At 43.9% G+C, this 25,574-nt stretch overlaps 1 protein-coding gene across 2 annotated transcripts in view; it reads right to left on the bottom strand.

Moving 5' to 3' along the window:
* The window catches only part of bmp5 (bone morphogenetic protein 5), a 121,029-nt gene that overhangs the window by 12,835 nt on the left and 82,620 nt on the right, over positions 1 to 25,574 (bottom strand). For both annotated transcript variants that reach the window (XM_078399169.1, XM_078399171.1), the window contains exons 2-4: positions 19,699 to 19,891; positions 12,373 to 12,521; positions 1,969 to 2,166 (exon numbers count right to left, since the gene is read on the bottom strand). In XM_078399169.1, the coding sequence (XP_078255295.1) occupies positions 1,969 to 2,166; positions 12,373 to 12,521; positions 19,699 to 19,891 (540 nt within the window). The remainder of the gene's footprint in view (positions 1 to 1,968; positions 2,167 to 12,372; positions 12,522 to 19,698; positions 19,892 to 25,574) is intronic.

The following is a 25,574-nucleotide window of genomic DNA, read 5'->3' as shown; positions in this document are numbered from 1 at the left end:
TGATCGTTCTCAATCAGTACCCCGTTCCTGACTTCTCCCCATACCCTCTGATTCCGCTATCCTTAAGAGCTCTATCTAGCTCTCTCTTGAAAGCATTCAGAGAATTGGCCTCCACTGCCTTCTGAGGCAGAGAATTCCACAGATTTACAACTCTCTGACTGAAAAAGTTTTTCCTCATCTCCGTTCTAAATGGCCTACCCTTTATTCTTAAACTGTGGCCCCTGCTTCTGGACTCCCCTAACATTGGGAACATGTTTCCTGCCTCTAACGTGTCCAACCCCTTAATAATCTTATATGTTTCAATAAGATCCCCTCTCATCCTTCTAAATTCCAGTGTATGTAAGCCTAGTCGCTCCAGTTTTTCAACATAGGCATTGAGTGATGGTTGCCAATTGTATGCAGGTGAACTGCTTTGACAGCACAATTTGATAGGAAAACTGGCAATTTCATCACTTTGCAACTTGGAAGCATATGGCATGTGATTGACTCATTCTTTTAAATATGCTTTTAATTATCACAATTAAAATGACATTTTTTGTCATTCTGTTTCAGTTGAATCTTAAATACTGTATTTAAGCCACTCAAAATAAGTTTTACACTCTGTCAAACATAATCATACTCATTATCTGGAAACAGATGTCATTACCATTTGGAAAAGCAGAAAAGAAAACAAAATGGAACATTGACTATTGCATGAACTGTGTGGAGATTTAAGCTTAGGAGTTCTCAATCTCCTTGGCAACTTACACAACTTCAATGTTGTATTTGCCCCAGTAGCTTTACAAACCCTGAAATACATAAACAGCAAAGTGCACTGTTTCGTTTTTCAGTTATTTTTTTCCCTGTGTGTTGGAACCCACAGCAAACACACTTAATATGTTGTTGGCGCTGATGGGAGTTCAGGATTAGTGAACAGATTTCAATATCGTATTAATTACATTTGACAGAAATAGTTAATCATTCTTGCCAAATGCTTTAGAATCATATTTTCTTGAGCCATCACAGCGGATGGACAAGAGCTTGGGTCTGGGTGCCTGCAGGAGTCGTTTACCACTCCTAACAGAACAGGCAGAGAGCTAGCTGTGTCCCAAGGGGATGCATGCATGAAATACAGGCAAACACGACCACAAACATATACTCACAGAGGCAGGAAGTAAGAAGTCGTTCTTGTCATCTAACTCTTTAATTATGTTTTCCAAATCCTCTGGTAAAGGACTACTGATTTATGTTCCTTATAAACGAATGACAGTAGGCCCACATCATGGTTTTAATCAAATCAACAAAAATTAGAGTATCCAAAGTGACCACTGAGAAATTAGGACTGACAGATAAATTGAAGGAAAATGTTTCTGTAAGATCAAAGCCATTCGTATAAATTTTGCACCACACTAGAAAAAAAATATTGTGATAACTAATATGGAGGTGGTTTCATTGTGGTTGGACAGGTCACAGGTTACAGTAACGCGGCTCAGGCAGTTTTTAATGGAATGATAGACAGTCTTTTCCTTATCAATGTCTTGTTCATGTCAGGGATTATGGGGAGTAGACAGGAGAATGGGGTTGAGCGGGAAAGGTGGATTGGCCAAGATTGAATGGCGGAGTAGACTTGATGGACCGAATGGCCTAATTCTGCTCTTAGAACTCATGAACTAATAAACTTAACATGTCCTTCAAAAATTCATGGAAAATCAACTAGGGTTATGAACTAATAAAACCAAGTAACCAAGAAGACTGCATAAAGGACTGCAGATGCTGAAATCTTGGGAAGAAGTCAAATCCACAATGAAATATAGAGTCACCATTGCAATTAATTAATAAGAAAGAAAGTGTTAGATGTTATTTGAAAGGTCAAGGAGCATATTCAATAGGTCATTTATGTGGCAAGATTGTAATCGGCCTTCCAAGAAACCTGTGACACACAGAGGAAATTTGCCCCAACGTTTCATGTGCAGGTCTCAACTTTCATACCTCCAGGACTGGATAACCTTGAGGAATCGTGCGAGCCGCTAGACTTGTTTCGATTTTGGTTTTTGCGTTTGCCATTGGCAGCCCGGACAGAGCGGAGTAACACCTCACTGGCTTTGAAAAAGGCCACCATGAACGGCTGCTTTGATTGTGGTCCATGTCTTCCTATTAGGCCAGCTGATCGAATATTAATGGTCCGACCTAAAAAGGGATTCAAAGGTAACACTTAAATACAGGCAAATCTTCAAACAAAACCTTACTGCAGTGATTTTTACAAAGGCTTTTGTACATGAAATTCCTCGATAAAATCACACACTTGAGAATGTTGCCAGGACTTGAGACCCTGAGCTATAGGGAGAGGTTGGGCAGGCTAGGACTTTATTCCTTGGAGCACAGGAGGATGAGGGGCGATCTTATAGAGGTGTATGAGATCATGAGAGGAATAGGAAGGGTAGATGCAAAGAGTCTGTTACCCAGCGTAGGAGAATCGAGGCCTGTTTCCAAGCAGTATCTTTCATTCAATCAATGGACCCCGTGGATTTTTTTCTTAATTACCCTGTTATAATCCTGAGCGGGAATGGAAACTGATAGAGCCAATACTCATCATGCCAGAAACCTGGGTTCAATCCTGTTCTCTGATACCGTCTGTGTTGAGCTTGCATGCTCTCCCTGTGGACATGTGGGTCTGCCCAGTAGCGCCGGTCTCCTCTCACGTCCCATGGTTGCGCTGGTTAGTAGGTTCATTGGCCCTGGTGCAGGTAGGTGGCAGGACATTAGCTTTGGGAAGGGAGCTGATGGGTAATGCAAGAGGAAAATTGGGCCAGCAAGATAGTCCTTCACCTGTGGACCAGGTAAGGACAAGCATGGGGTGCCATGGAATGTAGTAAGGAACTGCAGATGCCGGTTTATACCAAAGATAGACACAAAAAGCTGGAGTAACCCAGCGGGTCAAGCAGCATCTCTGGAGAAAAGGAATAGTTGACATTGTCTAATGGAGTCTGAAGAAGGTATCCGACCCAAAACGTCACCTATTCTTTTTCTCCAGAGATGCTGCCTGAACCGCTGAGTTACTCAAGCACGGGGTCCCATGGAGCCTAATTCTAGGAGGCGATCCCAGGAGGGTAATATCCAGCCTGTGACATTTACCTCAAGCTTCCTCAACATTGAGTCGCTTCAGCGATCACGAGACCGAAACCTTTCCCATTTACATTTTTCTCTTGCGTAACTGCGACGACCAACATTTTACTGAAAAGTCTACCGATTCTACGCATGGATATTTATGTTGGCAAAGTAAACAGTTTGTTTTATAAAATGCTAGGCTCGTTTTTCAGTGAGAAATGAAAGCTTGTCATTTGAAACTGCACATCTGCGCACGCCAACCACTTTCCAAAACCAACGTCAGGGGCTGAGCCAGAAATAAGCTTCTGAAATTTCCCCCACCCCCTTTTATCCCCCTGGTTTTTTTTCTTGTTGGCATTTCGTGATCAAACAGTTTACTTTATGACACAAACAATTTCCAGCAGAGCAATTGGCACAAAGCAGTTTTGCAATATGAAGCGTTTATACACCACAGTAGTGAATGCATCTGCCTCCCAAATGTGCAATCAAATTCATTTTCTTTTCATGCAATGGAGAACTTGGATTGATTCACACAAGGACACCTTAAACAAACAATCTATCAAGGTACTTTTAAAGGCAGCAAGAAGACAAAGTCTGCTCTTTGCAAGGAAAAAAAAGTTCCGTCCTGGTACACGAGAATGGAGCAGTTTTACTTGCGGCTTTAGCCATTTCCATTCTACTTCCACTGTTACAAACATTCAGATTGAACTTCCTCCCTCTGGCAGCTTGTTTGCTGTAAAAAAGAGAAATTAAAAATTCCAGCCCATTGGCATACCTTGAAATGGCCCACTTCTACAACTTTTACAACATGTTTGTTCAGGTGCTTCACTTTAAATGAGTTTAAGATGTTCCCAATGTAAAGGAGCACGCCTCTGCCAGAAATAAGTGAGAATCTCGATGAATATGCGCAGCTGTATCATTTTAGTCCGCACCTAACTACTGTTCAAAAAAAACCTTCACATTACATTACAAAAACATCTTTGCAAGTTTACAGTAGACACTTTGTAATTAGATGCTTTAGAAGTATGAATCTAAAAAATAAATTAGATGACTTTCATTTAATTTTACTTGGTCCAAAATCAATAGATGACCTAATGCACATTTAAAAGGAAAACTGCAGACATGTATATTTGTCCATTAAAAGGTCTTTTTGTTGGGTTCAGTCAGAGCTTAATCTTTAGCAGAACCTGAATCCATAACTATTCATGAAAATGCTCACAGGCACAACTTCAGGGAAAATCCCCAATGTTTTGAAAGTTTCTTTTCTCTTGCCTATCTCTCCCTTCTACCCAACCCCACGCCTAGCATTCTTTGTCATTGAGTCATACAGCGCGGGAACAGGCCCAAGTTGCCCATGTCTACAACCCATGACCGACCAAGCGCCCTGTCTACAATCGTTGGCAGCACAGTGGCGCAGCGCCAGAGACCCGGGTTCGATCCTGACTATGGGTGCTGCCTGTACGGAGTTTGTACGTTCTCTCCTTGACCTATGGGTTTACTCCAGGTGCTCCAGTTTCCTCCCACACTCCAAAGACGTACAGTTTTGTAAGTTAATTTGGCTTTGGTAAAATAAATTCTACATTGTCCCTGGTGTGTAAGATTATGCAGTGTATGAGCATCGCTGGTTGATGCCGACTCTGTGGGCCAAAGGGCCTATTTTCGTGCTGTACCTCTAAACTAAATTAAACTAAACATTCGTCCCACCTGCCCGCTATTGGCCCACATTCCTCTAAACCTTTCCTGTCCATGTACATGCCTAAATGCCTTTTAAATGTTGTTACAGTTTCTGCCTCAACTATCTCCTCTGTCTGCTTATTCCATAGACACTACCCTCTATGTGAAAAAGCTCCCCCCAGATTCCTATTAATTCTTTCCCTTTTCAAGATAAACCCACTTCTTCTTGGACTGGTTTCCATCACTATGAGTCTCAACAGTGACCATTGTCAGGTCACTTGAAACCACAGGCCCAATTTCAACCATGGCCATCCACAGGGAATCATTGGAATACAGTCAAGGGAGAGGACTCGTCTGATTTATTGGAAGGATATTGGATTAGTTCAGGTGGGTAACTGCTGATTGGCATGGGCATGAGAGTTGGAGAATTAAACTCTGCAGAAACAAGGCCCTTCAGTCCAACTTGCCCCTCCTGATCAAGGTGCTTCCCTAAGCTAGGCCCGCATGCCTGAGTTTGGCCCCATACCCCGGCTGAACCTTTCCTAACCATGTACCTGTCCAAATGCCTTTAAACATTGTACACTGTACCTACCTCTACCACTTCCACTTCGCTCGGCCAGCTCGTTCCACATACCCACCACCCTCTGTGCAAAGAAACTTGCCCCTCATCTCTTTTAAATCGTTCCCCTCTCACCTTAAACCTGTGCCCTCTTAGACTTTGCTACCCTGGGGAAATAGACTGAAGGGCCTGTTTCTGTGCTGTATAACTCCAGACGTCACAGACACATGCAGACCTTCTCCTGCTGATCTAGTTGCGTTAAGGGGATTAAACACCAGTCAAATTAAACTCCTTTACACTCTGTTCTGCCGCTGATCTTGCATTGCTTCTCATTCTGACACACGGTGGAGCAGGCTAGAAGTTGAGGCCAGTTGCAGTTTGCACTCTCTCCCAGGTTAAGCTGTCAACAGTCAGGGAGCACCATCACCATCAACCTCACTGTGACGCTGTGATCATCTGGTTTAAAAGTCGGCCTCTACGGTGATCTGACTCCCAGACAAAAGGTCAACTTGCCACATTTGGGATTGTGTCACCAATCCCTAAATCAAATTTTACTCCTGCATTAACGAGAATTCTTAACTCAGAAACAGTGCACGCAGCCCAAAGCTACAATGCAACTTACAATCACTTTTATTTACCACAAGATACTGCTGTTCATTTTGCCATGAGTCACAGAGTCATACAGCACAGAAACAGGCCCTTCAGCCTGTTGCAGTTTGCTTGTTGAGCAAGATACCCCATCTACCTGTCCAAATATCTGCTAAATGTTGTTATAGTACCTGCCTCAACCACCTCCTCAGGCAGTTCATTCCATATACCCACCACCCTCTTATAAATGAAAAAGTTGACCCTCAGGTTCCTATTAAATCTTTCCCCTCTCACCTTACACCTACATCCCTCGGTCTTGACTCCTCTACCTCTTAGATTGTGCACATCGGGTTGATTGCATTAGTCGATTACATTGACAGACATCCCTGCTTGCGACTGCGGATATCCAGACCAGACCATCCCACACATCGTGAATGACTGCTCACTGAGGCTTTTCCCTGGTGGCATCAAGGCCATCCACCCAGCAACTGATGCTGCCCTGGCCTGGATGTCTACACTTGACCTACAACTTTAGGCTGTGCACGCCATACACAAGAAGAAGCAGATTCCACTACCCTGGGTAAAATACTCTGTGCATTCACCCAATCTATTTCCATCATGGTCTTATATACTTTATTGCCCTGATGCTTAAATCATTAAAATCATCAAACACAAACAATTCTACAAAATATGTTGGTATCATAGCAAGAATTGGTCCTATTCACACCTATTCTACATTCTCTTTTAAATGCTTACACTTTGCTCTTTTCTTCCAAATGGTACAATGTATAAGATTAGGGTGGTTCAGGTCACCTGGTGTCTTAAAATGTTGAAACATTTCAATCCCAGATCCACCTTAGAATCACCTAAATCTGGGGTTGCCGGGCAACGGGTTCGTAGGAGTCAGGTCCCTCGGTTTTAGTGGGACTCTATTTTATCTGCAGGTAGACACAAAATGCTGGAGTAACTCAGCGGGTCAGGCAGCATCTTCAGAGGAAAGGAATAGGTGACGTTTCGGATAAACCAGCTACTGCTGGGATAAACCAGTATCTGTAGTTCCTTCCTACCTATCTATTTTATCTCCATTTAGGTAGACACAAAATGCTGGAGTAACTCAGCGGGTCAGGCATTATCTCAGGAGAGAAGGAATGGGTGACGTTTCGGGTCGAGACCCATCTTCTGACTGATGTCAGGGGAGGGGGCGGAATACAGATAGGATAAAGTCGGAGACAGGAAGGCGAGTGGGAGAACTGGGAAGTGGGAGGGGATAGAGAGGGAAAGCAGGGACTATCTGAAGTTAGAGAAGTCAATGTCATACCGCTGGGGTGTAAACTACCCAAGCGAAATAAGAGGAGCTGTTCCGCCAATTTGCGCTGGGCCTCACTCTGATAATGGAGGAGGCCCAGGACAGAAAGGTCAGATAGGGAATGGGAGGAGGAGTTGAGGTGCTGAGCCACCGGGGGATCAGGTAAGTTGAGACGGACTGAGCGGAGGTGTTGAGCGAAACGATCGCCGAGCCTGCGTTTTGTCTCGCCGTTGTAGAGAAGTTGACACCTGGAACAGCGGATGAAGTAGATGAGGTTGGAGGAGATGCAGGCGAACCTCTGCCTCACCTGGAAAGACTGTTTGGGTCCTTGGATGGAGTCAAGGGGGGAGGTAAAGGGAGAGGTGTTGCATCTCCTGCAGTTGAGTACCTGGGGCGGGGGCGGTTTGTGTGGGAAGGGATGAGTGGACCAGGGAATTTCGGAGGGAACGGTCCCTGTGGAAAGCAGAAAGGGGTGGAGATGGAAAGATGTGGCCAGTAGTTGGATCCCGTTGGAGTTGGCGAAAATGGTGGAGGATAATATGTTGTATGCGACGGCTGATGGGGTGGAAGGTGAGGACAAGGGGGACTCTGTCCTTGTTACGAATAGGGGGAGAGGGAGCAAGAGCGGAGCTGTGGGATATTGAGGAGACCCTAGTGAGAGCCTCATCTATAATGGAAGAGGGGAACCCCCGTTTCCTAAAGAATGAGGATATCTCCGATGCCCTTGCATGGAACACCTCATCCTGGGTGCAGATGCGGCACCCAGGAATTGGGAGTAGGGGATAAAGTCTTTACAGGAAACAGGGTGGGAAGAAGTGTAGTCAAGATAGCGATGGGAGTCAGTGGGCTTGTAGTAGATGTCGGTCAATAGTCTGTCTCCTGTGATGGAGACGGTGAGATCCAGAAACGGTAGGGAGATGTCAGAGATGGTCCAAGTAAATTTACTTGGATGATTTTAACCCGCATCTGCAGTTTTTTTCCTACACAATATCTCCATTTAGGTTCGATTTTTGAATTGAATTGAAAGATACAGCATTAAAACAGGCCCTTGGCCTACGTAAGTCATCCATTAAGTAAATAGGGGAGTGCCTGTATAATTCTGTTTTCAGTAGTGAATAGAGGTAAACATTATCTCCAACTCCTCCTGTATTACATACACTCACTGATCTGCTGCAAGTTAACCCTTGGCTTGATTTTGAGGCCCAGTCGAATTTGGAATTGTTTGTCCCAAGTGTTTAGCAAACATCAATCAAACTGAAAACCACGCTAAATGTTTCCTCATTCTCACCGTCTACACAAACCTTCTGATGAGTTGAGGTTGTAATAGTTTTTTTTAATGGAAACCCATTTTGCGGATCAGAGTCCAGGCGGTCCATTTTTTATACGCACTACTACCATTGTGGGTTATTGATAAGGGAAGAAATCACTCAATTTCTGGTTTGGGAGAAGAAAGTTCAGTGACTTTTTCAGGAAGCAGTGATTTTTTTTTCAAAAGGATGAACAGCGGGTGAATTTACTTTTGACACGGGAGAAGTTGGGTGAAGTTGCATCTCCACGAGTCAGATCTTCCTCAGGGAGTAACTCAGGAACCTCCACTGGAAAGTGCGTCGGAATCAGTCTTCAGACGTCGTTACATTTCTCTGACTGGAGTCCCATTGTTGAAATGACAACCAGAGGAAGGCTGAACATAAAGAGGCAGTTTTGGGCTGAAGCCATCGCTCCTTGTGTACGCATGGAGACCCATGGCTCCACAGACCCATGGCTCCACAGACCCATGGCTCCACAGACCCATGGCTCCACAGACCCATGGCTCCACAGACCCATGGCTCCACAGACCCATGGCTCCACAGACCCATGGCTCCACAGACCCATGGCTCCACAGACCCATGGCTCCACAGACCCATGGCTCCACAGACCCATGGCTCCACAGACCCATGGCTCCACAGACCCATGGCTCCACAGACCCATGGCTCCACAGACCCATGGCTCCACAGACCCATGGCTCCAGCATTCTGGTGCAGATCTGCCAAGCAGCTGTAAGTTAGGTTACAGCTGTTGTTGGTTAATGTCCGACTCAGACTGGCTGCTCCTGGCAAAAAGCTGGGAAAACCAAAAACTCCCTCATAGCTTAAAGACTTGGTGGGGCAGTACAACTGGTCAGTGGTTGGCGTGGACTCGGTGGGCCAAAGAGCCTGTTTCCAAGCTGTCTCTTGCAATTCAAATTCAATTCCATACAACTTCTCCCAAAATTCCCAACAGACTATTTCCTTTACTTCCTATTAACAATTTTATGCTCCACGCCAATCCCTCTCTTTCCATAACTGATCCCTTGTTATCCTTCACCTCAACCCAGATGCATTCAGTTTGTACGAATTCAGTCTGAAGAAGGGCCTCAACCCGAAATGTCACCCATTCCTTCTCTCCAGAGATGCTGCCCGTCTCGCTGAGTTACTCCAGCATTTTGTGTCTATCTTCGATTTAAGCCATCTGCAGTTCCTTCTTATGCATTCAGAATGTTCCTGTTCATTTTCTCCTTTTTCTTGCTTGGCAACAGTTTCCTCACAATTCCTAAACACAAGATAAATCGACTCAAGAAGCATCCAATGCACTGAACCTCCATTGCACCTGGACCTCCTTGGACGGTAAGTAATATTCTAACGGGCTCGGCCTGCAAGGCTTAAAGTTTGCTAGTATTGCATGTAAATGTGCAAGCCCTAAGTTGTCAGAAAATCTTGATCATTCCTCCTGTGTTGGCAGTGGGTCCTAAAGTGGTAGGAGCAACTAGCCTACGGTACCCTGCCAATAATGGCTGATAGTGGCATCAGCCTTACAGGCTCTTTGGAATGTGATGCCCCTGGATGTTTGGCACCAAGTTGGAGGTGGGGATCATGGCAATCCGCCCCCCCCCCCCCCCCCCCCCCCCCAGGAAGAAAGGTGTCAGGGGTTTTGGGGAGAAGGCAGGAGAATGGGGTTAGGAGGGAGAGATAGATCAGCCATGATTGAATGGCGGAGTAGACTTGATGGGCCGAATAGCCTAATTCTACTCCTATTCCTTAAGACCTTATGACGTTGTGAAAGAAGGGAACTTTCTCTGGGATCATCCTGGATAGGGATTCTCACCTTCAGCTGCCCTTCAGCTGCCCTTCCACCAATGCACGCTGAGGCAGCGGGGGCTCACGCCATTGATACGGAGAGAGGGACCATGTCCCGACCGAACATCCTTGCAAGTGACCAGCCTCCTCCACCAGGGAGAGCGCCTTGTTCCCACTGGACTGCACGGCGATATCTGGCAAAGTGCCGCGGGATCACATTCAGTGATCGGGCTTTAGATAAAATTCCACTACAAGGCGCCCAGGAATGTTGCTCCACACAAATAGGATTCCTGGGCCTTTGCATCCTGTTATTTTTAGCTGCCAGTTGTGCAATCCCTGCAATCGTGATTCAGTTATTCCTACTACATCTGGTTCTGCTCTGCAAATTACTTCCTCCCTTTTTTGTGTTGGATGCGTTGCACATTGCTGTGCAGCATTTTAATTTGTTTTTTTATTAATAGTTCCTCTGGTTTATTTTTATCACTTAGTATAAACACATGTTCCAAAACGCTTGGCTGACCATGGACTTTGCCCCTGTTCCCTGTTCTTGCCTGGCCTCTGCTCCCATCGTTTAGCTCCCCTAGCTCTAGGCTGCTGTGCATCGTAACAGGTCCCTCCCTTCGTCTGACTCGTTTGATACACTGGTCACGGCACCTACTCTACTCCTCTGTAGACATGGAATCAGTCGCTGTCAGGATTACTACTGGTGACGTAGCAAAGGAGGCTGAGAGAAAACACTACAATGGAAACACATGCTGTGTTTTGAGCTCAGATCATTATCCGGCTTCTTGTGCCAAGTTTATGGCTGAGTCCTTGCTTCTCACAATATATTTGCTTTTATATCCCCTAAATGTTTTGGAACAGCATGTGCCAGAATTAAAACTTGATCACTGCATTTAGCTTACGATGTGCATCTGGAACTTTAAGATGGAGGGATCTTGGGGTCCAAGCCCTTAACTCCCTGAAAGTGGCAATGCAAGTAGATAGAGTGGTAAAGAATGCGCATGGTCAACTTTTTTTCATAGATCAGGGCATTGAGTGTAAGAGTCAGGAAGTCTTGATGCAGCTTTATTGGACTTTGGTTAAGCTGCATCTGGAGTATTGCATGCAGTTGTGGTCAACCCATTACAGGAAGGATGTGAAGGCTTTGGAAAAAGTGCAGAAGAGGTTTGCCTGAACGATGCCTGGATTTGGGGGGATATTGCCTATAGAGAGAGTTTGGAGGGACTTGGATTGTTTTCACTGGAATGCTGATGGCTGAGGGGAGATCTGATACAAGTATGTGAAATGATCATAGGCATAGATAAGTTAGATGGGCTGAATGGCCTAATTCTGCTCCTGTGTCTTCTGGTGATAATGTACCAGCTAATTCAGCCCATTATGTCACGGCATTGACTTACACAGCAGTACTCCAATCTCTGAATCACCTGCTCACAAGGGTGTTCCCACTCACTAACCATTTTTTTTAAGAAGTGGGGGGAATTTACCAAATTCTTCTTTCCACTGTAGACAATATAGTTTGTGTATTCATGTCATTGTGATTTCTGGCATCTTTCTATGTGAAAAAATGGTCATCTCCACAATCACAAGGCATAGCACAATGTAAACATCTTCTCCAAATATAAACTTAGCTAGTTTAGAAACAAAATGAATACTTCCCAATTATTACTGTACCCTGTATGAAATAAGAGACACATTGCAGCGCAGAAACGGGGCCCTTCGGCCCATCTCATTTGTGCTATCTGTGATGCCTTCTGCACTAACCCCATTTGCCTGCATTCGACCAGTATCCTTTTTATGCCCTTCCTATCCAAGTACCTGTCCAAATACCTTTTAGATGTTGTAATTGTACCTACATGTACCATCTCCTCCGGCATCCTGTTCCAAAGAACGACTAGTCCACGTGGTGAAAACCCTGCTCCTTGGAGATCCTTTCTCCCCTCTCATCTTAAACCTGTGCCCTCTAGCCCTTTAATAAAGTGGTAACTAAATGTCCCGTCCCCCCCCCCCCCCCCCCCCAGCTGGTTTTAATAATGATCACAATTTATTTCTGGCAACGGATAACATACCGTCCATTATTTCCACACAAAGTTGCAAGCCCATGTTATGTTGTGGGTTCAGTACCCAGTGGTTGCTGGTAGCTGTGATGTCAAACACAAGCCACCCGCCCTCTGATGCTCGAATCTTCTTACTGTCCAACAGAAAAAGGTCGGCATCCCTGGATGACAGAGAAACAGCAGCCATGAGTTCATATGCAGAGCAGTGGATAAGGTTAAAACTTGCACTTAAAAATCACATTCCACATTCTCAGTTCATCCCAAAGCGGTCCAGTTATGGTGTCACAGTGGCGCAGCAGTCGAGTTGATGCCTCACAGCGCCGGAGACCCGGGATCAATGCTGACTACGGGAGCTTACGTTGGTGACGACACCAAAATTGGAGGAGTTACAGACAGTGGGGAAAGCTGTGTGAAGATACAGCGGGATATAGATCAGCTGTAAACATGGGCAGAGAAATGGCAGATGGAGTTTAACCTGATCAAGTGTAAGGTGTTGCACTTTGGGAGGTTCAATGTAAGGAAAGAATATACAGATAATGGGAAGACCCTTAACAGTATAGATGTACAATGGGATCTTGGAGTCCAAGTTCATAGCTAACTTAAAGTGGCAGCACCAGTAGATAGGGTGTGTATTAGAAGGCCTATGGAATGCTTGCCTTCATTATTAGGGGCATTGAATTTAAGAGTCAGGAAGTCATGATGCAGCTCGAGAGGACTTATAGGTTGGATCACATTTGGAGTATTGCGTGCAGTTCTGCCATCACAGGAAATATGTGGAGGTTTTGGAGAGGGTGCTGAGGAGGTTTACCAGAATATTGCCTGCATTAGAGGGTTTCAGCCACAGGGAGAAGTTGGATAGACATGGATTGTCTTCTCTGGAATGTTGGGGGTTGAGGGAAGACTTGATAGAAGTGTATAAAATTGTAAGAGGCATAGACGGTCAGAACCATTTCCCCCAAGGTGGAAATGTCCAAGACTAGAGGGCATAACTATGTGAGAAGGGGAAATTTTAATGGAGATGTGTGGGGCAGAGAGTGGTGGGGGTCTGCAACACATTACCAGGGGTGGTTGTGGAGGCAGATCTGATAGTGGTGTATGGGAGGCTTTTAGATAAGCTCATGTACAGGCAGATAATATCAGTTTAACTTGGCGTTATATTCGGCATAAATATTGTGGGCCGAAGGGCCCGTTCCTGTGCTGTACTGCTCCATGCTCTATGTATAATGTTCCACCCACACCTCGATCACCTTGATCCGAATATAATAAGCACACTCCAAGGACACTGAACACAGAACGTACTGTTTACCTCCTTTACATCCCGGCCAATATGTGTCCTCTGACCTTTCTGACTCATAGTAACACGTGATACTGGGACATCAGTTACCATGACAACCTCCTCCACTTTCTCTGCAACCTAAACCAAACTTTATTTCTGTCTAATAGTTCTGATGAAGAACTGAAAAGATGCCTGTTTCTCTCTGTTTGACTGACCTGCTAAGTGCTCTCAGCATACTCAGTTTTTATTTCAGCTTTTTAGCGCCCGCAGTTTTTTGGATTGTCATCGGATGATCTGGTTTGAAGATGCTGATCGAAGGGACATTAGAACTTCAATGTGTTGTGGAGTATTTTGCATCCACCTAGACAGGGATACTGTGTTTCTGTTTGGACAATACACCTCCAATATCACTCTATGGTTCTGCTCAAGTGTCAGGAGATACACTGTCAATCCGCAATCCTCATCAGATACTTTTTAAACATGTTGACACAATGATGTATGTAATGTTGGGGCTGTATAAGGTAAGGCTGCATTTGGAGTATTGTGAGCAATTTTGGGCACCATATCTGAGGAAGGATGTGCTGGCTTTGGAGAGGGTCCAGAGGAGGTTTACAAGAATGAACCCAGGAATGCGTGCGTTTGACAGCACTGGGCCTGTAGTCGATGGCGTTTAGAAGGAATTTTAAAAGGGACCTCATTGAAATTTACCGAATAGTGAAAGGCGTGGATAAAGTGGATGTGGAGAGGATGTTTCCACTAGTGGCCGAGTCTAGGACTGGAGGTCATAGCCTCAGAATGAAAGGACGTTCCTGTAGGAAGGAGATGAGGAGGAATTTATTTAGTCAGATGGTGGTGAATCTGTGGAATTCTTTGCTACAGAAAACTGTGGAGCCCAAGCCGATGGATAATTTTAAAGCAGAGTTAGATGGATTTTTGATTAGTATGGGTGTCAGAGGTTATGGGGAAGAGGCAGGAGAATGGAATTAGGAGGGAGAGATAGATCAGCCATGATTGAATGGCGGAGTAGACTTGATGGGCCAAATGGCCTAATTCTGCTCCTATCACTGATGACATGGCTACCGGTTTATTTGGCAAAAACATGTAAGTGATGTGATGCTGTACAAACCATATCGACACGGCTTAAACACCAGCCCCATTCCTTTGTCAGAAGTAATGGTGCAGCATCTGTGCCACCTTCCCAGTCTGCCCCCAACAACAGCCCGCTGCACCAAAAGGCACAACCGATCTGAAAGCAGAGACGCGCGATTTACATCCTTCTCCTAAACGGGACACAAACCAGGCGGCTGAATAATTTTGCCAGCAACCCAGAATATTTCTGCATGAAAATAACATGCTGTAAAAATGGCCATGGCGCACATGCTACAGTGTGAGAGATTGACAAACCAGCTGCCAACCTTCCTCTGGAGATAAGGCCCAGCACAAGCACACAACTAATTATAATCAGTCCCAGTTCTGCTTCTTCAGGCAACTAATGCTGATTACTCCCTCACTTCAATCTCCTCCAATCTGGTATTTCTGCAATGCTGCTGGAGGGACCACACAAGGAGGACATTTCTCACCTCCCCTGGGTACATCGGAGATGGCAGTACTCATGTAATTACCACAGCCTTGACCTGGCAGTCCAGAAAATGGTCAAATGAAAAGGTTCCAATACCTAATAAATTGCATCTAGTGCTCTCTGGAGCCTGAAATGGGAATCTCTGACTAATGGCCAGTGCGTTCTTTGAACTGCAAGATAGCTGGTAATTAATTAAACATGTCTCTTGTGATGGCTCTTACAGTGTAACCACCTAAAGTAAACATTCCCAATCTGTGGAGTGATTAATGGCCTCTGTGCAGGCCCTTTGATTTTACTGTTAGTTTGCAACAGGCAGAAATATATGCTGCAAAGACCACGAAGGGCAGAGGTAAAGCGATGGAAATCGCAAACACTAAGGAATTTAACTGACAGCAAATGGATTTGTCATTATCCCATAAGATATTTTACTTAACTGTGTTTTTTTACATCAGAATCCCACCAGTAAGAAATTCAATTAGAGAACTGGTGTTTTGAAATTATAAATAGCTTTGCTCATTGGTTCTCACCTAATGAAATGAATACAAGGTAACGATAACTAAAATATACGGGCCACCATGAAGTATTAACATTCTGAAGAGGTAACAGGCTTTGGACATCTGATTTGGGTAAAGCAAGTACGTTTGAATGACTGCTGCAGAGAATAATTCAGATTATTCATCTAAATCGTGAGATGTTTCGACTCTGATACTTCAACAGAAGATTGGTTTTCTTCCAAGATTGCAGTGTGGAGTTAATAATAAGCATACCGCAATCTGCAAATCTAATAGGTTTCAAGGGGGGGGGGTCTCAATGAAACCTACTGGATAATGAAAGGCCTAGATAGAGAGGATGTGGAAAGGATGTTTCCACTAAGTCTAGTACATTTAGAATGGAGATGAGGAGGAATTTCTTTAGCCAGAGGGTGGTGAATCTGTGGAATTCATTGCTACAGAGAGCTGTGGTCATTGGATATTTATAAAGTGGAGATTGATAGATTATTGATTAGTAAGGGTGTCAAAGATTACAGGGAGAAAGCAGGAGAACGAGGTTGAGAGGGAAAAATAAATCAGCCATGATCGAATGGCAGAGTAGATTCGATGGGCTGAATGGCCTAATTCTGCTCCTATGTCTTATGGTCTAAATGGTGGGCAAATTGGAAATCACACTCAGCTGGGTCAAGCCAAGTAACAGCTGGTATGAGAAATGGAAATGCTGGCATGGGAGGGTTCATGTTGAGTCTACAGTTAAGCTGCCTGGAAGGGGTGAAATAACCTGCTCTTTCACTGACTGGTGAGCCTGGTGCCAAAGGAAAAACCACATGTCATGGAATCAAGGGTCATTAAATCAGCCACCCAGAAACAGACAAGGGCCAGCCCACCTTGCTAATGTTGACCATGAAGTATATAATGATACCATTTATAGTGTATAAGTATATAATTATACTAATATGTATACTGTATCTTTGTTTTATGGTCTTACAAGGTATTGGCCAGCATGAATGTGGTGGGCCAAAGGGCATGTTTTTGCCCTGAGACTCCATGGCCCTAACAATGAGATGATCTAAAAGCAACAAAGGATATCGGAGTAATTCTATAGGTTTCTGCTCCCTTCCAGCCAAAATGACATCTGATAAAAGTAACACTGCAGCTAATCCTGTAACTATGCATTTGTTCACTAATTTACAAAATTAATCTCAATGGTACTTTATGGTTCAAAGGTGTTTTATTTGTCCCAGGTGCAAGTGCGCAGTGAAATTCTTTTTGCAGGTGCCGTCATGCTTAAGCGCCATTTCCACAGTACAAAGTCTGGTCCACATGCACATTTGGTCTGCTGGAGCAGTTCCCAACCCTAGTAAGCCCCAGGCTCCTCCATTGCCTTTGACCGGATCGGCCCACACACCGATGTCCCTCTCCTCGCCCAGCCCTCTTTGTGTCCTGAGGGTGCCTCTTGCAGCCAACCTTGCAGAAGGCATTGAGGCATTACTACGGCTCTCCCTCCCACCTAATCCAAGCTAATTATAATCGTGCATGTACAATAACTTGAGAAAAGCATTGCAGTTGCTATTCGTATATGTGAGCGGTTCATCTTGCAATACATTAGGTTGTCTAGTGATTGATTTTGATTCTATTTCTACATACAACACCGAACTGTACAGACACAAAGTGCTGGAGGAACTCAGCGGCTCATGCAGCATCTCGGAAGGAGATGGATAGGTTTTAGATCAGGACCCTTCTTCAGGCATGGGTCCCTTTTTCAGGAGTCTGAAGAAAGGTCCTGACCTGAAACATCACCTATCCATGTTTTCCAGAGATGTCAGCTGACCCGCTGAGTTACTCCAGCATTTTGTGTCATTTTTTTTGCAAACCAGCATCCGCAGTTCCTTGCATCCACATGCAGCGCAGGAACAGACCCTTCAGCCCACAATGTCCATGCAGAGCATGATGCCAAGTTAAACTAATCTGCTTTGCCAGTGTGTGACTCATATCCCTCCATTCCCTGCACATTCATGTGCTTAACTAATAGCCTCTTAAATGCCACTATGATAGAAACATAGAAACATAGAAAATAGGTGCAGGAGTAGGCCATTCGGCCCTTCGAGCCTGCACCGCCATTCAATATGATCATGGCTGATCATCCAGCTCAGTAGCCTGTACCTGCCTTCTCTCCATACCCCCTGATCCCTTTAGCAAAAAGGGCCACATCTAACTCCCTCTTAAATATAGCCAATGAACTGGCCTCAACTACCTTCTGTGGCAGAGAATTCCACAGACTCACCACTCTCTGTGTGAAGAAATGTTTTCTCATCTCTGCTTTCAATCCCTTGCCTGGTATCGCATTCCAGGAACCCACCATTCTCTGTGTAAAAAACTTGCCTGCACATCTCCATTAATAGACAATAGACAATAGGTGCAGGAGGAGGCCATTCGGCCCTTCGAGCCAGCACCGCCATTCAATGTGACCATGGCTGATCATCCACAATCAGTACCCCGTTCCTGCCTTCTCCCCATATCCCTTGACTTCACTATCTTTAAGTGCTCTATCTAACTCTCTCTTGAAAACATCCAGAGAATGCAATTGCTAAATTATGAGTCGTTTGATACAATATAATACATATTCTCAGCTTTTCAAGAGATATTACGTTTAACTCAATCGCCAAACAAATTGGGCGGTCACGGTGGCGCAGCGGTAGAGTTGCTGCCTTACAGCGAATTGCAGCGCTGGAGACCCGGGTTCGATCCCAACAACGGGTGCTGTCTGTACGGAGTTTGTACGTTCTCTCCATGACCTGCGTTGGTTTCTTCCGGTATCTCCTCTCACCCTCCAAAGACGTACAGGTTTGTAGGTTCATTGGCTTGGCAAATATAAAAGTTGTCCCTAGTGGGTGTAGGATGGTGTTAATGTGCAGGGATCGCTGGTTGGCGCGGACCCGGTGGGCCAAAGGGCCTGTTTCCACTCTGTATCTCTGAACTAAATCCTTAACCATCTGCTTTGTGCATTATTATCCTACCACCTTTTGCAAAACTCATAAAGCATTCAAGAATGAAAATGCCTTTTAAACATTCAACTGTATGTAAATAATAATTATTCAGTTGTGACACTCTTCAACTCAGGTTAAGATATAATGTTATTACCCTCCTTTGACTGTCATTAATAAATTATATAACTGGTAAAATGTTGCATTGTAGTTGAAAAATGTGAGACATTTGTAAATCAGAAGTCTTTCGAATTACAATTATTAACTAGAGCACAGAAGCATTTATAGAGTAATGTCTACAGTCCAGTAATGGATGTAATGTCTACATGTAATGTCTACATGTCTAATGTAGTAGCCACACTACAGGAAGGATGTAGAAGTAATAGAGAAAATGCAGAAGAGATTCACCACGATGTTGTTTGGAATGGAAGTCTGAAGCTATAAGAAGAGGCTGGGTTTTTTTTAAACTGGAAAGTAGGAAGCTGAGAGGGGACCTTTTCAAGGTTTGTAAAATGATGAGGGACGCAGAAAGGGTAGAGTCAGAGTCCTTTTTTCCCCAGGGCAAGGGAGTCTGGAAATAAAGGGCACAGGTTTGAGGTCAAAGGAGAGAAATTTAAAGGAGGTCGGAGAGGTACATTTCTCACACAGAGTGGCGAATGTCAGCATTAGCCACCCGACAAGGTGGTGGAGCTAGATACAATTCCAACATTTAAAAGGAATTTAGACAAGTGCTTAGATTGGAAGGGCGGAGTGGGATTTAGGACTATAGTGGGCACATTGGATGAGTGTAGATAGGCATCATGGTCAATATGGCTGAGGTGGACCCAAAGGGCCAGTGTTTGTGCTGTATGTCTCTCTGATTCTATGTAGGTGTCTCAGTAGGTGATTTAATACACTCCAGCTTGTCCAATCTCTTGGAATAATCCCCCCTTCCCTGCATGGTCGTCCTAGTACGATAATAAATCATGCGACTTTAGTAATGTGTGTGTACTTAATGGAGCATGTTACCTTTTAGTATATTCTTTAATAACTTGGTATATAGTAATCCGGAAGGTGTCATTTCCATATCTACTGTTGCTTCGGTCTTTGTAAATGCGGAATTCTGCTGCCGTTACCGCCTCGCCTTCAGGGATCTGTGTGAGGTCGAATCGGAATTCCTTGTAGTGCCTTCGCTGGTGAGAAAAATACTTGTCTCTTTCAACTATGATAAGGAAAAAAAAGAGAGAAAGAACAGTTGGTATCAGTTATGATTTTTTTTTTGTTTTGCTTATTTATGTTAGAGGCAGAACCTTTTCTTCCTCCCACTAATTTGCACGGTTCATGACCACTGAAGATATTTTTGTCATTTGACCATCGTCCAGGAATTAACACAGCTCACTTTAGGAGTAAAATAAAAGAATACTGAGGAATAATATGTAGAGCTCTCACCACATTTCTTTACAGAAGACAGATGGGCTGACAAATGAAGAGAAACAGATTCCAGAATTGTCAAGCTTTTCATCACTTTTTGAAGCACAATCAAAACGTGTACCAGCACAAAGGGGGGGAAAGGTCATTAGTAGCATTCATAAATAAACACAGCAAATGATCACCACCAAGCTGTAAAATGAAATGTTTTCTTTTTGCCTTCCAATGTCCACAGAAAATCTTTCAATGAAAATAAATTCAGCGTAGTACTCTTGGAGTAGGATTTCCAGACTGTGAGAGAGCTGTGCCAAGACCTAGGAGTTCTTACTGTCCCCTCCCCATTGTATTTCTTTCCCTAAATTGTATTTCCTTCTTTGTGCGAGGAATTTAATGCATTCAATTTGGTCAGTCGGTAACACTGGGTGCAGATATGCTTCCTCACAGCGCCACACATCCGGGTTCAATCCTGACCTCCCCTCCGGTGCTGCCTGGGTAGAGTTTGCTCGTTCTCGCCGCGACGGCATGGGCTTCCATTGGGTGCTCAACTTTTCATAGGGTCATCAGGAATAGGAGTAGAATTAGGTTATTCGGCCCATCAAGTCTACTCCGCCAGTCAATCATGGTTGCTCTATCTCTCCCTCCTAACCACCATTCTCCTGCCTTCTCCCCATAACCTCTAACACCCGTACACCTTTTCTCCATCTTTTTGTGTCTATCTTCGGTGTAAACCAGCATCTGCAGTTCCTTCCTACAGATGATTATGTATTCCTCAACCAGGTTTCCTCTCAACATCGTTGGTTCCGAGGAAATGGGGTTGTTCGATAAATAACCCTAGTGTGTAAGGGAAGGGTAGAATCTGGAGGGAGTTGTTGTGACAGTCGAGAGAATATAAAGAATGGGATTAGAGTAGGGTTAGTTTAATTGGGTGGATAATGCTCAGCATGGATTCAGTGTAGAAACATAGAAACATAGAAAATAGGTGCAGGAGTAGGCCATTCGGCCCTTCGAGCCTGCACCGCCATTCAATATGATCATGGCTGATCATCCAACTCAGTATCCTGTACCTGCCTTCTCTCCATACCCCCTGATCCCTTTAGCCACAAGGGCCACATCTAACTCCCTCTTAAATATAGCCAATGAACTGGCCTCAACTACCTTCTGTGGCAGAGAATTCCACAGATTCACCACTCTCTGTGTGAAAAAAAACGTTCTCATCTCGGTCCTATCAGACTTCCCCCTTATCTTTAAACTGTGACCCCTTGTTCTGGACTTCCCCAACATCTGGAACAATCTTCCTGCATCTAGCCTGTCCAACCCCTTAAGAATTTTGTAAGTTGCTATAAGATCCCCCCTCAATCTTCTAAATTCCAGCGAGTACAAGCCGAGTCTATCCAGTCTTTCTTCATATGAAAGTCCTGCCATCCCAGGAATTAATCTGGTGCACCTTCTCTGTACTCCCTCTATGGCAAGAATGTCTTTCCTCAGATTAGGAGACCAAAACTGTACGCAATATTCCAGGTGTGGTCTCACCAATGCCCTGTACAACTGCAGCAGAACCTCCCTGCTCCTATACTCAAATCCCCTCGCTATGAATGCCACCATACCATTCGCTTTCTTCATGTCATGTCATCCTGTTTCCATGATTTTTTTTTCCTTGTGATTTTATGACCATTTCTTCTTCATTTATTCACTGCTCTGTTCCTTTCAGTCTGTTGAAGAGGCAGTGGTGTGGGTTGCCTGCTCAGTTGGTTTTGAAGTTTTCCCGAATTGCAGGTTAAGCAAAATGAAAAGCCAGTACTCAGCTCTTGGTGAAGAAAGCAAAACCATTTACAATTGATCGGAGATTTTTAAACCTGGGCAAATGTGGACCTCGGCTTCCTTCACATCAGAAAAGTACGGACTGAAGAGCATAGGTCTGATGGAAGAACAGATCAGACTGTGTAAATCTTTGAATCCAGCAGGGCATGTCGAGAGAGGGACCAGTAAACCACATGCGTCCGGAACTTACGAAATAGATTGCAAAATCAGGAGGCTGTTTTGAACATTTCTAACACTCTGGGTGGGCAGTTCCAGCATCATGTTCTACCCCCTGCACTTTAACAAGGAAGAACATATATTGAAGAGTCTGTAGAATGGAAAATGGGATGACTGTGAGGGATGAGAGTTTTCAGCTGCAAGCTGGGGTATTTGGCATCTATGCAGAAATAGAGGTGTGCTGATCTGTGGGCTGATCGACTAAACTACTTATTCCTTCTGACACAAGTACCTAATTGGAAAGCACTATGCCTTAGAAATGTCCTCAGGAATGGCAATAGAGTCAAAAAGTCATAGAGCACGGAAACAGGCCCTTGTCCATGTCAGGATGCCTCATCTAAACTCGTCCCATTTGCCTGCATTGGCCCAATCCCTCTAAACCCTTCCTGTCCATGTACCTGTTCAAGTGTTTTTTTAAAAGTCCCTGTTATTTATCGAGCAACCCCATTTCCTCGGAACCAAAGATGTTGAGAGGAAACCTGGTTGAGGAATACAAAATCATCTGTAGGAAGGAACTGCAGATGCTGGTTTACACCGAAGATAGACACAAAAAGCTGGAGTAGTTCAGCAGGTCAGGCGGCATCTCTGGAGAAAAGGAATGGGTGACGTTTCGGGTCAAGACCCTTCTTCAGACAAGAAGTTGAGTTACTCCAGTTTTTTGTGTCTTTCTTCAATATGGAATTGTGCCTGATTTTGACAGGGTAAATAATGATCAGCTATTCATTTCACCAGATGTTTCAGGGATGCAAATTTAAAAGTTAACGAGTGACTGATATTAGTGAGAATTGAGGGGAAAACTTTTTCAGCAGGGTGAGGTTATGATCAGGAAGTCACAGCCTGTGGGATATTCTGTCGAGTCTTTCACAAAGGAACCAGGTAGACACATGAGGGAAGAATAATTTGCAGGCCAACATAGATGCAGGAGAGGAATAGTCATGATGGGATTGTTTCACATAGAACTAGCATGGAAACAGTGGGCTGAATGGCATTTTTCCGTAGCAATTCAATGATTCTGGATCATTGGGATGTAATGGTTTGCGATCAGCGCAGGATGAGATTACCATCAATCCTATCCTCTCTTAGTGACCTGACCATCTGGTGTAACAAGAGATGGTGACCAGAAAATAGTTTCAAGACTGTTCCAACATAACATTTTTTAAAAGAGCAACCGCTGTGGAAAACGTTTTTGGCACTCTGCTCGCAAATACATGGCAAAACATCGAAAGCCACCGCAAGTAACAAGACTTACATTTTGTATTGCAGCTCTGTGGCCCTTTCAGGATAGTCCAAAGCAATATACAATGGATGAAGCACTTTGGAAATGTGGTCATGGTTGTGACAAACACATTATCGCAGCGCCAGTTTGTGCCATTGTGAAGATAAATTTTCCATGTGTCTTTTCTGGATCTTTCCCTTCCCAAGCTATCAGTGAGTGTGCCAGATATTTTTATCCAAAATATAATTTACTCCAGCAGTGAGGTTGCTAATTGCATGCAGAGGTTGTTTCCTAATTCTAACGTCCAGGCTTGAGTTGTGTGCAACCGGCTGGCTGCTAAGCAAAAAGCACCAGACAATATCTTCAGCACATGACATAGAACCGTACAGCACAGGAACAGATCTCTCAGCCCACAATGTCTGTGCTGAACACCATGTTCAATTAAACTAATCCCTTCCAATCACTCTCTGTGTAAAAACATGACCCGCCCATCCCCTCTGGCCTTAAAACTATGCCCTCTAGAGTTGACATTTCCACCCTAGGACAAAAACTCTGACCATCTACCCTCGATATGCATCTCATAATGTTATTAACTTCTTTAAGGTGTCCCCTCATCCTTCAACATGCCAAATAAAATAATTTAAGTTTATCCCACCTCTCCTTTTAGCTGTTACAAGCAGGGTCCCTGTAAACTCCTGCTGCTTCCTGAAAGCAGCAACACCTGTAGGCAAGGTTGTAAAGAAGGCGTATGGTATGCTTGGCTTCGCCGTCAGAGCATTGAACATAAAAGTCAAGAACTCATGAGGCAGCTTTATAAAACCTTGGAGTATTGCACAATACATATGACCTTGCATATAACCTCCCAAGTGCAACACCTTACACTTGCTTGGATTAAACTGCATCTGCCATTTCTACATCCATATCTGTAACGTAACTATGTCCTGTTATATCCTATGACAGCTTTCTTCACTGTCTACAACTCTTCCGATTTTTGTGTCAACTGTAAACTTATCAACCAACCCATCCATGTCCTATATATACATATATATATATATGTGTGTGTGTCAATCACAAGCAACAGAGGTCCCAGCACTGGTCCCTGCAGAGCATCAGTGGTCACAGACCTCTAGTCAGAATAATTCTCTTCCACCATTACTCCCTTTCTTCTCTCAGAAAGCCAGTTCTGGATCCAAACGACTAAGCTACCTGAATCCCATACATCTTAATTTTCTGGATCAGTCTACCTTGAGGGACCTTGTTAAATGCCTTACTAGATTCCACAGACAACATCCACAGCCCCACCCTCATCAATTACCTTTGTCGCCTACTTAAAAGATCCAATCAAGTTTGTATGACATGACCCCGGCCCTGTACCTGTCATGCTGACTGTCCCTAATTAGCTAATTCTCTTTCAAATTGGAGTAAATACTATCCTGAGGAATCATCTCCAATAACTTCCCTGCCAATGATGTGAGGTTCACCAGCCAATAATTTCCTGGATTATCCCTATTTCCGTTCTTTAACAAAGGAACAACATTAAATCATCTGTCCTCCAAGCCCCTCTCCTTACTGAATAAGGATGCAGAGCACTCATTTAGTACCCCACCTTGATCCTCTGGCCACAAGCATCAATTCTCTCCTTTATCCTTGAGTGGCCCTACCTTCTCTCTCTTGACTCTCTTGTTTCAAATGCATGCATAAAATCCCCTGGGATTCTCTTTAATCTGCCATCCATGGTGTTTTATGTCCCTTGCTGGCCCTACTGATTCCTTGTGTGAGTTCTTCATATTCCTCAGAGGGCCTGTCTGATTTCATTTTCGTAAACATTACATAAGCTTCCTTTTCTCTTTTTGACTAATTTCCTTTCCTCATCTATCATTTATAAAATTATATTATTATACTAATATCATTATTATTATTATATATGATATATATATATTAATATATCATATATAATATATTATATAAATATATATATAATCTTTATTATTATTATTCTATGGCCCTCTCGGTCATGGTTGACCATGGGTGATGCATCCTAGTTGTTGGCTGCTTGCTCCAAACCTCGGCTAGAGTAGCGTCGCTTGTGGCTGAAGAAACTAATGCGGGAGTTGCAGGCATTATTATTATTATTATTATTATTATTATATATATTATTACTAATATAATTTCCTCATAAAAAAGGGAAGACATTTGCTCAATTCCCCCATAATGTTTGAAAAAGTCA

The sequence above is a fragment of the Rhinoraja longicauda genome, chromosome 5, assembly GCF_053455715.1.
Source record: "Rhinoraja longicauda isolate Sanriku21f chromosome 5, sRhiLon1.1, whole genome shotgun sequence".
NCBI classification, from domain to species: Eukaryota; Metazoa; Chordata; class Chondrichthyes; order Rajiformes; family Arhynchobatidae; genus Rhinoraja; species Rhinoraja longicauda.
Note: the sequence above shows the minus strand (reverse complement) of the source record. Positions and strands in the feature narration are given on the sequence as shown.